Genomic DNA, 16540 nt, shown 5'->3' with positions numbered 1-16540 from the left:
TGACACATTTTAAAGAGAGACATTCAAATGTGCTGCGGTAAACAATACAATGGGAAGGCGAACTGGTGACTGTATTCTTGCCCGCCTAGCCTTTGTCTATACATTAGCCTCTTGCAACGAACCAAGAACTTTATTTTGTTAATTCTCATTGTTCACACACAAGAAAAATATAAGTTCGTTGAACACTAGCGTACATAGAATGGTGGCCGATGGTGTTCCAGCCCCTAATGAAATTTTGAGAAAATCAGAATTTTCAAATTAAAATCCGTTAAGAACTTTAAAAGATCAAAATGTGTAAATGCGAAACCTCTTTTCAAGTGAGTCCCGATTACCATTTTTAACTTTGAATACAATTTTAATAGACTGAAAAGCTCCAAAAATACGAAATATTTTATTATGCATCCTGCCCTCCAAAACGAAGCCATGTGTCCACATTTACTATATTCTAGTCCCTCCCGAAAAAAAAATCCAGTGTATTGAACATTGTTGCAACTGAGATACAAAACATTTTTCTTCTCTTTTTATCATGGTTACCCTCATATTTTATTTTCAAGAACTCGTGTTTATTTTCAAGGCATCACTCTGAAAGACGCGTGTGTTTGGAATGCTGTGCTTTTCTCATGCTGCATGGAAATAATAATTCAAATTATTATTATTAGTAGTAGTAGTAGTAGAAGTAGTAATAGTAATAGTATTGTCCCAGATCATTGACTGTGATAAATTGGCCATTTAAACTTTTTTCCACAGCATTTTTCATAATATTTCACAAGCTCAAGGGGGGGTTTAAACCCCGTAACCCCCCCTTGCGTATGCCACTGTGTATGAACATGCATATCTGAGTTCATTAAAAAGCTTGTTCGGTACACATTGATTACCATTTTTTTTTCCTAGCAAATTTCTAGTCCATATTTTTCTTTTTAATTATTAATAAAGCACAAAGCAGTAATTCTCCTACAACATTCTTCAAATTGCTTGTCATCTTCCAGTGCTTCAGGAGATAAATCTTTTCCAATACATATGTCCGGCAAACATAAATCTACAAGAAATACTAAATTTTGTCATTCCTACTTCATCAGTTAATGTGCAAGAATCTCGACTAAAGAAGCCTTATAAATCGTCACATGTTACTTATGTTGATCCACCAAATAATATACGTATTTCACATTCTAGTAATGAATCAGACTCTGATATGTCTGAAGTAAACAAGACTAGATATAATTTGCGAGCATCTTCTGGCAAATGATTTAAACCTAATTGCAGCACAAAGCACCATAGGCATGCTACTCTCACTGGTTCTCATGCAAATAAACCATCTACTTCTATGGAACAACCATGAAAGTATCTACAGTCGAATGAGTTGAATATGTTGCCTAAAATTTCTGGAAATCCAGAAAAATCTAGCCTGAAAAAATTTATGAAAACAGTAACTTCCCATTTGGATTTATTTCAAATTCCTGACATTCAGAGATTGGAATGTATTGTTAATTGTTTCAAGGAGCAGCCAAGGGATAGTACAATATGCACGTGAATTCCTTTATAACATAAAAAAAAGGTAAAGTGGTCCCCTCCGCTTAGCACCACACTATGAAGGCGTATAGGGGGTGACGCCCCACACTTTCTTGATCCAGTCGTGAGTGGGGATGATGTGATCAGCATCACTCCCCTGACCGCCTTTACATCCCAGGGTTTCCCCCAGGTACCCATGTCATTCGATGCTGGGTAGGCACCGGAGCCACTTCCAATGTTAGAAAAATTCCCAGATTTGAATCGGCCGGGGATCGAACCCAGGACCTTTAGCATGGTAGTCAGGCATGTTACCAATTGAGCCACCGTGGCCACTTTATAACATACAAACATTTTGTACATGAGTTTTTGAATCAGTACACATCATACTCATTGATGCAAGCCATTGTCAGAATTGAGAAAGAAAATATGATCAAAAAGCAGTATGAGTATGGATTTTGAAATGAGAACATCTTGGTTTACTAAGGATTCAAATGAGTCAGATTTTAGACCTAAGAAAAGACAGACAGTTAACAAACAACCAAAGAACAGCGAGCCAAATCCAAATCAAAGGAATAAAGGACAGTTTTCTCCCAACAATAGAGAATCTAATTCTAGTTCTATATCTAGTAGTAGTTCATATAATAGAGGACAAACTGTGAGTGATAACTATGGTTGATGACAGGACTTTACATTCCAAAGAAGGAATCAAAATCAACAATCAACAGTTCTTTAGAAGAAACTCAAATGCAAATAACAGAAATAATAATACTACTAAATTTGAATGAGACAGCACGACACCACAGAATGATAAATGTTGTAATGCAAGGCAAGGTTATCTACAAACAAGATCCAATTCAGATTTTAATGTGGCTTGTTTTCCTTATTCCCAGAACAATAGTCAAAGTTTGCATAATGAAGTAACTTTGTGTTCTAACTTATTGTCAGCCCTATGAACGACAATTCATTTCTCCAAACAGTAATGTTACTTCCAGTAGTAGACTGAATGAAAACAGTTTCATTTGACCTGAGGCAGAGACAATTAAATCAAAGTGTGTTGTCCGAAATGGAAGCATAACTAAAAACTGCTCTAAATTAGCTTAAATAAATTTTGAGTTACAAGTTATTATGTAATGTTTGTACATGGCATTACGCAAATTATGAATCCTCATGTCATGTTCAAAAATTTTTGCCATTGTACACAAAAGGTGATACATTGCAGAATGTCTCAAGTTTGAAATGTTTTAACTGTTATGAGGAAAAGAAATGTTAGTTATTGATAGCGTTTGTAAAGTAATTAATTGAAATTAATAATTTCATTGTACCAATATATGAAATGTGAATTAATTTCATTGTAATATGTGTGAATTATATCTGCCTCATAATTTGACCCATAATTTCATGTCTTCAGAAAACTCCTTGCTATCTGCACATTTTACATAACATCTACTAGGTGATCATAAAATACTTGATCCCTCACATCTATGTGATTGTCCTCTACATGTTGTACACAAGTTTATCAAATTAACAGGGAATCATTAAGATTGTGAATGCTGTATCAATGTCAATATTTGATTTAAGTTGTTGATTTTGATTCATTTTTGTTATGTAAAAAGACTGATTTAAAATATCTTGTGTTAAAACATTGCAAATGAGTTTGTATTGAATGATTTAAAATGAAATAATATTTATGATGCTGAGTTGTGTTGTTTAATTCTTGCAACATAAGTAAAATGACATTATGGAAACCAGTTGAGTGCTGAGGACTTGCAATTTAGCTAATTTTAAAATTGCGTAATAGTCTGATCAGTTTAATATAGAGTTGCAAGGTCATGAAATAATCACGTAGACAGTTTAAATGCAAAAAATCAAACTAAAATCAGTATATATATAATGAAATCAATTACTTTGCTCTGAAATTTAATGAAATTTTCTAATGCAATCATCTCATGTAACAGATATCTACTGCCTATGTTTCCCCAGTTACAGTAAAAGAAAATATCAATCTTTAATACATTGTACTACAAGAGGAAAATATAAGTAAACATGAAATAAAAGAATGGAAACGAGCATGGAGATGAGCATTGATGTACCACATATGATGGTCTCAATTTCCTTGTTTCTAGCAAATTTTAGATATTTCCTTTCTGCAATTGTTGACTCCAAAATTCCCTCTTCAGGACATTTTCCACTTCATCACTGAACACCCCCACTTCCCCTGTCACTGACAAAGCTAAGAAAAACTGGAATTACTGCTTTCACTTTGCAGTCAGTATTAAAAATCCTGGTCATAACATGGAGTCCAGAGTCTCTGCCTTTGAGTAGTCACCCTTCCCTTCTCCCTTCAGTTTTAATCACCCACAAGCATGCAAGGAACTGTCTGGCATGCCAGCTGCAATAACTTGAAGAGCAGCGGCGGGACTAGGATTAATCATCTAAGACTGCTGAGGTGGTGCAGAAAGAAATTTAGGGGGTGCGATGCTTAAAGTATGGAAAACGTAAAAAATACGCATGCAATCTTTCAAAACTGGGGGAGCAAGGTGCCAAAACTTTGGGGATAGGGGGGTATCAAGGACAGTTTGCTTTCCCTTGGTAGATAAGGTTTACATAGTGCGAGGGCAAAAATAGCAAAAAAGCAGGGACAACTGCACCTCCTAATAGCCGCCACTGATTAACATAAATTACTGACTGAAATGAAATTATATGTGTGAAATATATAACTTTTGAATGACATTCATTTTCAGGGAGGCTGACTTCCCACTGGAAGTCCATGATGATATCCTCCAAGAAAGTGGTCATACAGTGTAAACATTCAGATACACATTGCAGTCTTATTGAACTATGTACTGAAATACAATATGAAATTATCCTTGCCTTTAAAAACACAATTTTTGAACTTTTCAATGTAACCAATGGAGGTACAAAATGCGCATAGTACATTGTACCTTCTGCCTGCCACTTCAGGACAAAACGCGAAGTCCACAGCTACTGCGCCTTCGTTAAAATCCCTTCTGCCACACTATCACCAACAACGAACTGTAAAATTTATTCGTGAACATTGGGCCTCTTCCTAACAGTTTTTGAAAAAGCCTGAAATCGTACGTTTACTAGACATTACGTGGAACAAATACATAGAAAGTATTAACAAGAAAGCTACCCTTCTTGTTACAACTGGCATTAAATAATTTCCTGAGCACTGCTTGGTGATACCTTGAAAACAGTTGAAATTTTTGCTCCAGTGTGAGGAAGAACAAGCAGGTGGAAAATAAACTGTTTATTATTAAAGTAAATAAATACATAAATAAATAAAAGCTATAGGCAATTATTGAAAACCACAAACATACCACTTGAAGAAACAAAAGAAGAAAAATTCATAACAACAATGCTGACAAAGAAAAAAAGGGCCACTGATCTTTACAGAGGCTGCCACAAGTACAGAAAAGCAGTGGTGTGCCCAGGATTTTTGAAAGGGAGGGGTTGCCTATACTTTTTTTTAGTAGTCAGCCCTCATTTTACCATCTTTTCTTGCCTTTGACGTTCTTTTTTTTTTAGGAATATTGGACCAAAGAGAGGGTTTATGACCCCCCCCCCCCCAACCCTCCTTGGGCATGCCACTGCAGGAAAGTATGTACTCATTCATCGGCATCTCTTTCAGTGCTTGCTTGTCGCGATCTTACTTCAGTACCTAACATTCTGTGCTCAATATGACGACATGACACATCATATGACACTCTAAGGGTTAGTGTTTTCAGTTGGATGTAGGAGGTGCTGAACAGGGACAGCACTACAGGAGGGGCTAGGGGGGACTGAAGCCCCTGAAAACCAGACTCAGCCCCCCCTGTAGCCCCCCAAGATTTTTGTAGTACGGTAGATGCATTTTCACCGAAAACTTAAAAAGTTTAAGTTTACATTTTCCTTTATTAAAATTCCATTGAGGCAAGCACAATGTTCAAGTACATTTTCTAGTTCAGTTAGATCACAATGTTAGTTTTAATATGATGTGTTCTAAAATCAAGGGGAGGGGGCATATGCAGATATGCCAGGATAGCAGTGGTTACCATTTGATACTACGTAATGGGCCAATCATAAGTGCCAGCCAAACTTCCTATGAAATCTGTTACCTGCCTCGTACGTGAATGACGTATTCAGTGGCTGTGAGATTGCTCTTTAATTGTTCGCATATGCAGCTAAACGTGTACATTATTAGGCTCCATAAATCGTATTGCTATATTTCTGAATAAATCTAACATTATGTGCATTTTTTTTTAAAGTAGGACAGTGTTCAACATCTAAAGAGACGTCAATGTTCTTTTCTGTTTGTTAGTTCCTCATTTGAGTACCGACAAATGTTATCGATGTTCTCTCATTGTTTTCATCGTTATATCTATTCTTATCATTGCAAATATTCAAGATGGAGAAATAGGATGTTAAGAAATCAAAGAGTACACAAAGTAACTAATTCTTAAACGTTAAGAATTGGAAATATTAAAATTGGACCTCCACACCCTGGTTATCTAGCAGTAATACTGCTGCCTTGAAATTAAGGGGTCCTGGGTTTGATCCCCAGTGGAGGCACATATCATTAAGTGGCTTGGATTCCACTATAAGCTGTAGGTCTCGTCCCGTTAGCTTCTGTGTATATAGTGGATCTTAATACAAATCCATTCAAGTTATCATTTTTGCATACAATGCAAAAATCAGCATGCTTGGGCAAATTACATTCTTCGCACGCCTAGGCCTGCTTGCTAATTAATTATTATTTGTGATGTTAGATAATAATTTCTACAGTACCATCAAAGTGACAAAATTTGATTCCGTGCAGAAGAATCAATTTTTGAAGCACACCCCATAAAACTATTGATCGAATTCTGATCAATATTCAGAGCATAATGTATTCTGAAATAAAATTATAATCTTCAACAGTCTAACCAAAATACCCAGTGCAAGAGTTGCAACTACATATATTCAATTATTTTATGTCAATATATTTGTCTCGTAGTGGAGGTGGATTTGTAGTGAAAATATTTTTGTTCCTTGAGAGTGGCACGTCCTATAAGTGGACGATTTTTCTCACATCCTCACCATTTTTAGCCCTAAGTTCTGAATTACAGTCTTTGAACAAGGAAAGTAAGATATTTCATCATGGAAGAGAAAATGGTATCATTAATACAGTTTCTATTCAAGGGAGTTTTCGCTTATTTGATGCCTACTTTATTAAGTTAGTGCCACTTTTCTGAAGCATGAAAAACTACAATCTTTATACACTTCCTACTGTTGTGATTTGGATAGTTTAGTCTCATGGCACACTATGAGGCAAAATGGAAGCCAACATACAGACCTTCAGCAGCTGCTTGCAATGATTGAAACATTCAAAAGTTTCTTTTAAGAACTTTATAAGCTTTGTGTATTGAAATGTTCATATCCCCATCAATGGTTGCTTGCGACAAACCTTCGAAATCTAATTGGTGACAAGAGGTTGAGTGCTCTATCTGTTCTGTCCTTTGAAGAGCTTGCAAAATCTTTGGATTTAAAATAGGTTGTGGCTGCTCACAAAAACAGACATAGCTTATCATAGTTTCTTGCTGTGGCTCATTTTCTTATTTTAGCAACAAGTTAGTCACACTGTTTACATAGAAATAGTGTTACATGTAGTATTTATATGAATATCCAGTGAGTTGATAATGTAATGAGTGTAGTTTCTATGGTGTATTTTGTACTCTTCGCATGAATAGTAAGACTCTGATATTATTTCACTCAATAATGGCTTAGGAAAATAAACAATATAATTATTGCATTTTATTTGACATAATAGATTCGTGTGCCTAAAAGTACTTTTGTATGTGATGGAACAAAATGCAACATCTCATTGACATATCTTCAGTTCTGATTGTAAAATATGCAAGCAGTAAAATTATACCCTCAAAGTATGAAGTAAGTACATTTTAGTCGGTATTAGTTAGACCCTGAGAAATTGACTCCGAAATCTGTAGTCCCCCACATATTTCAGGCTGGCGCCATCACTGGTGCTGAAGGGGGTGTGGTAGAAATTTAAGGAGTGTGCAAGCAACCCCTCATACCCCCATGGTGCTGCCCCTGTTGAAGAGTTCTAGTGGTGTAGGCAGACCCATATTTTTTCACTTTACTAAATTGCCCATAAATGTTATGGTAATGTGTTCATGAATGAAATTTTGTCTAACAAACATTCTTGCTGGCAGCAGTTTCATGACAACAACAAGGCCAGAAATGTAATTGCCATGTTGATTGCATCATGGGTGGCATCATTCTACAATAAAGGGATACAAAAACTGAGACCCCTCTACAACAAGTGACTTAACAATGGTGGTAACTATGTCAAAAGTAGTGTATGTACATGAAATGGCAATATAAACAGTTTGTAAATATATTCTTATTTTCTGGATAAATCTCATGTGTGTAGAAATGTAGAAATTTATCTCTAAAAATACCTGATTTGATAGTAATGTAGGAACCACACAAGTAGCATACATATACGACATCTGGCAAGATTGGTAACTTCCTGTGCCATAAGGATGTGGCTGTGCTTGGGAATGTTCCAAAACAAAAGGATGTGGCATCTGTCTTCCCTGAAATCCTGGCCAAGCATAAGGATATGGTATCTGTGTTCGCCGGAAACTTGGCCAACCATAAGGAAATGGCATCTGTGTATGCTGGTGTGTATGCTGGTGACTTCCCGAAGCAAAAGGCACTCCCGCCTCCTGCACTCCCGCCTCCTGCACTCCCACCTCATTTGCTTCTTCCAGATACCAAATATTTTCCTCCAAATCCACAACTTTTTCCTCCAAATCCTCAACTTGTTTCTCAAGAACCCCAACTTTTTCCTCCAAATCCTCAACTTGTTTCTCCAGATCCTTGACTTGTTTCTCCAGATCCTCAAGTTTTTCATCCAGATGCCCAAGTTTAGTCTCCATATCATCAAATTTTTCCTCCAAGTCAACCTGAAACAATAACAATACATTCTTATATATCTAATAAATATAATTAACATTTGATCATATTTATGCGAAGACACATTGACACACACCTACCAGCTTGTGTGTCTTAAGGTTGATAATAGTTTAGGTCTATCACCTTAATTGGACTCCTCAGATTTCTGAGGTGAGAGCCAACAACACATACTTTACACTACTGCCTATGTGTGTAGGAAAACAAATGGATTCTACTTTCATCAGCCTGTGTCGGAGTCCCATGTATATATGGCCGGACCTTTCCAATAGTGTAATGGTAACGTAGTCACCTTGTAACCAAGGAGACTCAAGTTTGATACCCGGTGGAGACACATTGTGGTTCGTATTCCACTTTAAACTGTAGGTCCGGTCCTGATTAGAATTTCTGTGCATAAAGTGGTCCCAAAACCAAACATTCAATGTATGTAAGGAAAGATACCACAATGTGATTTCCAAATAGCACACTTTGGTCAGAGTTCCAATTTTAATCTTCCTCTATTCAAAGGGCACAACCAGAAGCATGCAGTAAAGGAAGGCAGAGCAAGCACCGCTTACGTTATTGTCTTAAAAACAATTTTGGTGTTTAAATGTTGTAATTAGCCAAAATGAAAAACAGACCCAATGCTTGCCTATCACGAAAACTCAAGGCACGCCCCTGAGGCAACACACTATACACTCAATCAACAATGCATTGTAACTCCAACAAACTTACAATTTGTTACATCCATATCCATTACTATCTCAATGAACATTCTATTGATATTGATTTGGTGTTTTTAAGTCCACTTTGTTGCTCAGTATGGCTAATCGGGACTCGAGTTACAGTTTAAAGTGGGATCCGAACCACTATGTGCCTCCACCAGGTATCAAACCCAGGACCCCTTGATTACAAGGTGACAACGCTACCACTGCACCATTGGGGAGGCCCCTCAATGAACATTCTAATTCATCATTTTTTTTTTTTGTCAGTTCAACATACAAGTTGGTAGTTAACCATGCCCTCTTACAATTGTGTCATACCATGTAAGTCTTTATGCATAATAGCATGGTCATTACAACACACACATATATTGTGTCACCAACAACCTTAAGCTTCTATGCCACATACAAATTACAAATGTCTTTCACAAGATAAGTATCTAAAGTAATTATTGAAGCTTTCCTGGCAGTGAATATTGAAGAGGTTTTCTCGGGCAATCAGCCAGGTGATTCCCAGAAAGACTTCCGAGCTTTCGAGAGCTAACGTCACCTATCACCTTCAGGGAATGAAGTGCAGAGATAAGTCAGGGTGACGTTATATGTATTTGGTGTGGGAGGGGTCCGGTGTAGGTGGTGGGCCAATCAGGTGGCGTTTCTCCAACGTCTGCGCTCCCAGTCAACTATCGCTAACCAGGCTGGGTCCAGTTCAAGTCCCATGTCCCTGTTGAGGTTGTCCTTTCCCCGTGTATGGCTATTGCTTCTTTGATGAGATGGTCCCAGTAATTTGATGATTTATTGATGATGTCGGTGGTTGTGAAGTCAATTCTATGGCCCTACTGGATTGAATGTTTGTTAACCCTGATTTTTCGGGATGAAAATTATTTTTGTTGCTGGCATGTTCTTTGTTGCGCTATTCGATTGTCCTACCCATTTGTCCAATGTAGGCTTTACCGCAGGAACAGGGGATACGGTAAACCCCAGATGTCTTCTGTCCTAGGTCATCTTTGGGGTTTCAAAGTCGGCTTCTAACTTTCAATGGCGATTTGTGGATCGTCTTGATGTTGTGTTTTGAAAGAATGCAGCTGATGACTGCATATAGGTTACTGGTGTATGGGACGATGGCTATCTTCTTGTCTTCTTGGTCATCAGGTGGATCCGGGTTTGTTCATTGGTTGTTCTTGTGTGTTACTTTAGCATCTTGTTGATAATGCCTTCACTGTATCCATTCTGTCTGAAGGCTGTGCACAGGTGTCTTATTTCCTCTTGAAGGTGCTCTGTGTTGCTGATGGCGATGGCTCGGAGAAACAATGTCGAGAGTACTCACCTGGCTGATTGCCCAAGAAAACCTCTTCAAGTACCTAAAGATTTTTGTATCTTATTGTCTATCTTACCACATTCATGGATAAGGCCAGGAGGAAAGGCACTAGAAAAAAATAATGGAAAGGGCAGAACAGACAGAATTTTCTGGAGAGTGTCATGCTTAGTATACCCCTAAATACCATACCAAAATGAAAATTTGGTCTAAAAAGATCATTTATTTATCTAATTTTTTTGTCTCCCCCAGGGGCTTGTAGGGTCTAACTGGTTGACTCACTGTTCCATAATACAAAAAGTGTGTTTACTATACATTATACAGTTTTGAAAAACAGTATTGTTAACATATTGATTTAGTTTATTTTACAACGTTGTATGTCACTTTTCTGCCCCTTTTGACCAATCATGACAACTATTTACATAATTCTTGAAGCTGTCCTGGAGGTGAATAATGAAGAGATTTATTTGGGATATCAACCTGGTGATTTCCAGATAGTCTTCCAAGCTTTAGAGAACTAACATTACTCTCATCTTCAGGTATTGAAGTGCCCCCACCCCAAAGCATAATATAATACCAATCTTCACCACACTGAAATATCCGATCAAAAATACAGCAATAGAGAGGACAATGAGATGCACCAGCATCACGTTGGTAAGAGAAAGAATACATTTAACAAGACACGAACTTGCATCAATAGACAGGAGCCTACTTGATAGTCACCTGAAATCTCTTCTTACATTCTGTGATGGACCGGAAATGCCTGCATGGAACTGCAAGCCAGCAAGATGAAGACCAAGTAAATGCAGTGTGTTTTAAAAGTCCTGCAGGATTCTAAAAAGCTACAACTTTAAAGTAATAGGTTTATTACAATGATATGTGGTTCTTTTACACAGAGGAAAATTTAAAATTTTGTCCTGCCCACACTGCTGAATGATGTGTGTGCAGGTGATCACGTGATTCCAAGATGGTGACGATGCAGGTAAAAATCTTGTGTTTTTTGTGTGGTGAAGGTTCCAAACAATGTTTGGAAAAACACCTCCAGCAGAGACAAGTATCCAGAGATGATATGAAAAGTTTAAGGCTAAAGGAAGCATAGCAAATTTGCCACATAGTGGGAGGCCAACAACGAGTGATGATGTGGTGGATGCAGTGCAGCAGAGCATGCAATGGAGTCCAATGAAGTCTCTTAAATGAAAATCCTTGGAACTGGAAGTGGCGAGGTCTCTGTTACACAGTATCTTATGCAAGAAAGTGAAAGCCAGGTACTACAAGTTGAACTTTGTGCACAATCCGATAGAGCTGTGACTTGAGGAAGGAATTTCTTTTCTCTGATGAGGCTATGTTCCATGTATTTCGAAAAGTGAATAGGCACAATTGTCAAATTTGGGGAATTGAGAATCCACACGAGTTTGAGACACACAAGCAGGATAGCCCCAAGGTCAATGTCTGGTGCTCAGTTTCCACCTTATTAGTCCATCCATTCTTCTTGAGGAGGACATGGTGAATGGCACCAGCAGGTGCATATATTCTAGGCTAGATAGGCTATTTCCGAAGCCCAGACTAAATACAGAAAATAATCGACTAGCAAATGTGACTGTTGTTTGTTTCACTCTCAAATAACGACATCGGGAGAAAATGAAAGTACAAGTACAGTCACGGACACTTCTGGGTTGTAACGACCCTATTGAAGAAGCACTGAAGCAAGCCATCCATGTCTGACCACCAAGCACCTTGTGACTAGACAACCCAACCAGCATTGCAATTCTGTGGCTTGTATACCAGTTATAGGTATACATCTCATCTCTGTAAATTGAGTAGTGATGCCAAAGAGAAATACGAGATGAAGATTGTCAATCGCAATGTCTCATGTTCTCGATATGGAATAATACTCGGTCCACGTTACGTTCCATTATTTAATGTTGTTTGGGAACGAAAGTGACGGACTAGGTTTATATTTTTACTCCTTGCATTACAGTAAATTCCATATTTTACAATTATATTAATGCTTTGATCGAAAATAATACCCAGAAAAATATCGAACACACGTGCACACCACTCTTCTCACACACATGCACGTGAAAACAAACATACAAAGCTAAGTTTAAATTCCAAGTGAATGTTCAAATAACAGTAAATGGAGAAGCACGATGTGCGAAGCATGGGATTTTTCACAGAAAGAATGTGTCTATTTTTGACAAACGTGGTTTGTATTAATAGGCAATGAAACAATTATGAGAGAAATTAAGATGCATTCTCGTCTTCAGGTGTTGAGGAAGGAAACAGACTGACTGGAAAAAAAGAAAACATGGTGTTATTGATAGAGTGTTGGTTAACGTACAGAGCTTTCACCAGTGAGATCTAGGTTCGATCCCCACCAAGGACAATTTTTTTTTATTCTTTTCTATTAGTGAAGAAGTATGTAATATTGTTTTCTAGGCATTTTGACGAAAGGATACACATCGAATTTGTTCGTTTAATCTGTATTTTCATTCTTCTAATAAGTTCTCTATCACAAGCGTATATAGAGATTCTCTATCTAAGCGATATATATCTTCTCAATGGTTCCGTAGCTACGATTCTCCAGTCCCTTCCACCCACTTGTCTTATTTATTTACTTTATTCATATCAACTCACAAAATACCATGAATCTAACGAAAACACACATATATAGTTAAAACAAGAGAAACACACCTCGCGTCGAAGGTTCCAGACTCGAGTTCTGGCTTTTTTGCGAGGGTGATTATTCCTGTGTGTCTGTTTATCATATTTGTCTAAAAAATATTCCTCGTTATTGCCGTGATTAACCTATGGGGAGACCAAAGCGACCGAAATAACAAAAGTACAGAAAATGCAAGACACATCTGCCTAGGCATGTTATACCTTGGGAATTAGCAATCTGAAAATTAATTTGCGTTTCAGTCGACTACTTGCGAAGGAGTTTTGTGTTGTCTCATTTGGAGTGTTGGTTATCATGTTGGACTATCATGCGTGCAAACCGAGTTCGAGCCCAGCGGAAGGGAAGTTCCTTTTTTTTTTTGTCTAATTTCATCCAATCTTATTTATAAAACTGAGATTTCTGCAAAACCTTTTGAATTGCATGCCACTTCATATGTTGGTAATCTGAAAGCAGCAAAGATGAAAATTTGATGTTCCGAAGAGAAGATATATTTGTGTATGTGTTGGAAAAATGCAGTTATTTATTAGCGAAAAGCATGCAGCCACGTGATCATTGAGAACGGCCCTAGTTGTCAGTGCTAATATGGCAGTAGCTACAGTCCGTCAACACATGCCAACTTTCACGTTCCCTGTAAAATGATTACCTTTCCACGTTTCAAAATCATGAGTGCTGTCTAAAGCAATACTTTGATACTTGCATTTGCATGTTCGAATCTAAAGTAATACGAAATTTTTTTCCCAGCAAATGACATGGAAACCATTAATATCTGTTTGCAATGTGATATTAATATCATATATGGAAATAATAAAAATGGAGAATTTCGCTTAAAACAACTTATAAATATATTAAATTATGTGGATACCTGACCTGAAATGTACGATGCATGATCAGAGCCTGAATGTTGCATTGAAAACTGCAGGGAACAATGATTGACTAATGAACATTGAAAGGTTTTCCATGCTCCATTGGGATTTTATTTATAACTATAAATAAACAAGGGAGAAGGACAGAGGTTGGTATGATGAACTAATTTGTAAACTAAAAGTTTTAATTGAAGAGACAAAACACGTTCACTGTTAAAAATAGGGCATTCAATTTCAGCCACATGACACTAACTGAAAGACTATTTTCAAAATTAATAACATTTGGATAACTGGCAGATCCAAACTTGATGTTAACCACGTAATGCACTTGATAATCACAGAAACATATTTTTTTCTTGAGCATGCCCTTTATTTTGTGTCTTCTTTGTTGAAATAATACGTTGAAATGAACAGTAGTATGTTTTAGAGTGTGTTTAGAATCTCTTGTGTACTGCATGGAGATACTGAAGTCATTTTTAGTTTCCTAATCAAATAATATTCAGTGTAATCATTAAAAAAAACCGTTGTTTCTTTGCAGCTGTTCATGACAGAAATTCAATTGCAAGACAAGTTACCAAATTAGCAATAGTTCTCTTACATATTTGTGGTATACCGGATGAGGAAGGAAGCAGATATAAAAGATAGAAAATTACTGATCTTGGGTAGCTCGTCCTGCTTTTGTCAGAAAACCTGATCAGCATACTGAACCAAGCCATCACATGAGATATGACTTCAATAATATAATCCGTTTCTGTGGTCAAATAACTCCAAAAGAAGGGAATAAAATTGTCAGTTTGAGGAGACGGAGAAATCATTTCCTTTTATCTTACATTATACTCTGTCTGTATGCGTAGTGTGGTTTGTCTGCCCCAAAGCTGAAGGCAAACCTCTGTCTGTTGTAAGGCATGGCATGTTTTATTCCGGCTTACAAATCACGTAAAATACCTTCTTTCACTTCAGTGTGCTGGTTCTGCAGGCACAAGGTCATGTCGACTGATAAGAAGAAACCACGTGACTCCAGGGCCAACTGTCAGCTCTGCAGAGAAGCTTCGGTAACTTTTGCGATGTTCCTTCTAGTCCTTGACAGAGCGCATGCTCCGTAATTATGTGCAGAAAACCCATGTTTTCTGTGTATACATTTACGTATGTTTGAATTGTGTGCTCAAATGTTTCAGTATACATAACTACTTGACATACAACAACAGTTACAAGCACTTCAAAGATTAGAAACTTAGCAAGCGTTACTCATAAGACGATTAGATTGTCCGACCAGGTGGTGGGGTGGTAGCGTCTTAGCTTGACACACAGGAGATACTGGGTTCGGTTCCCATTTGATTGCTTCCAATTTTTTTTCTTATTTCGAGCGACTATATATATTTCAATTTATTTATTGCGAACATTCTTATCTTATTTGCTGTGCGAATTGTTGAATGTTGAATTGAATTTTGTTTTCCAAACGATTACGATAATTTCTTGTGAATAGTATTATATGTATTTCTGGATCATTTTCTCGAAAGAAATATATACTTTTCGCCAGGCATAACATTTCATTGAGTATGTTTGTAAAATGATGAGAAATGTGAAAAAACTATCGTAAAAATTAATTTTTACAAATAAAATTTAAAACAGTAAAGATTTCCACCCAAAAATAAAGTAAAAATGTATTTAACCTTTACTCCAATAAATTATTAAATATAATGCAATAATTAGTTGCTCGATTTATTTAAAAAGAAAATAGGGCAATAAAATGGGAATCGAACCCAAAGCCTTTTTTACGTGAAACTTATCTGCTACCACGCTACCTCCATTTTTTTCTTTTTAAGTCCACTTTATGCACAGTAAGAAAACTGGATCTATAACTTAAAGTGGGATTCCAATCACTTGTGCCTAAACTGTGTATCAAACTTACCAACACTCAGTTCAGGCATGGATGTGTGTGTTTGTCCCAATGAGAATATAGAGGAAATTGACATGTGTGACAACTGAGAAAAAGGTGAAAAACGAGTGATACTATTACTTTTGAAAATACTCTTTCAGTTAGTGTAGGGTTACCAGACGTTTTTCCTGGACATGTCCTCCGGCCTCCGAGAGGAATTTGAAAAATATTATAAATGTCCTACATTTTGAGCATCACATAATATTAATTAGGAAAATATGTAACGGAAAAAAAATCATACAAGTTACAAGTCTATGGACTGTGCTTCCAAACTCAATAGCAAAATATATTTCGATTCAGTCATTGCCCAAAAATAAAAAGTTTGTCCTGCTATTAAACAAATGGGAAAACGGAAGCAATTAATGAACAAAGTTTTGGGACCACATTCTGATAACGTCGCTGTTCAATGCCTGAGCAGAATTTTTTGCCTTAAAGTTTATACTGATGGAACAAGGTGTTCTTATTCAATATAATTTTATTGTAAAGCAGGGGTATATAGAGCGAAGTTATTCAGGGTGTCTACCAGTCTAGAAAGTCTTGGAAGTCAAGAAAAAGTAAAGAGAT

General features: G+C 37.0%; 1 protein-coding gene across 2 annotated transcripts in view; it reads right to left on the bottom strand.

Moving 5' to 3' along the window:
- The window catches only part of LOC145984425 (uncharacterized), a 99920-nt gene that overhangs the window by 51680 nt on the left and 31700 nt on the right, over window positions 1–16540 (bottom strand). For both annotated transcript variants that reach the window (XM_083118088.1, XM_083118089.1), the window contains one exon: window positions 7968–8477. In XM_083118088.1, coding sequence (XP_082974214.1) covers window positions 7968–8477 — 510 coding nt within the window. The remainder of the gene's footprint in view (window positions 1–7967; window positions 8478–16540) is intronic.

Source organism: Lepisma saccharinum, chromosome 2 (assembly GCF_977018435.1).
Source record: "Lepisma saccharinum chromosome 2, izLepSacc3.1, whole genome shotgun sequence".
Classification (NCBI taxonomy): domain Eukaryota; kingdom Metazoa; phylum Arthropoda; class Insecta; order Zygentoma; family Lepismatidae; genus Lepisma; species Lepisma saccharinum.
This window is presented reverse-complemented; position numbering and strand designations above follow the sequence as displayed.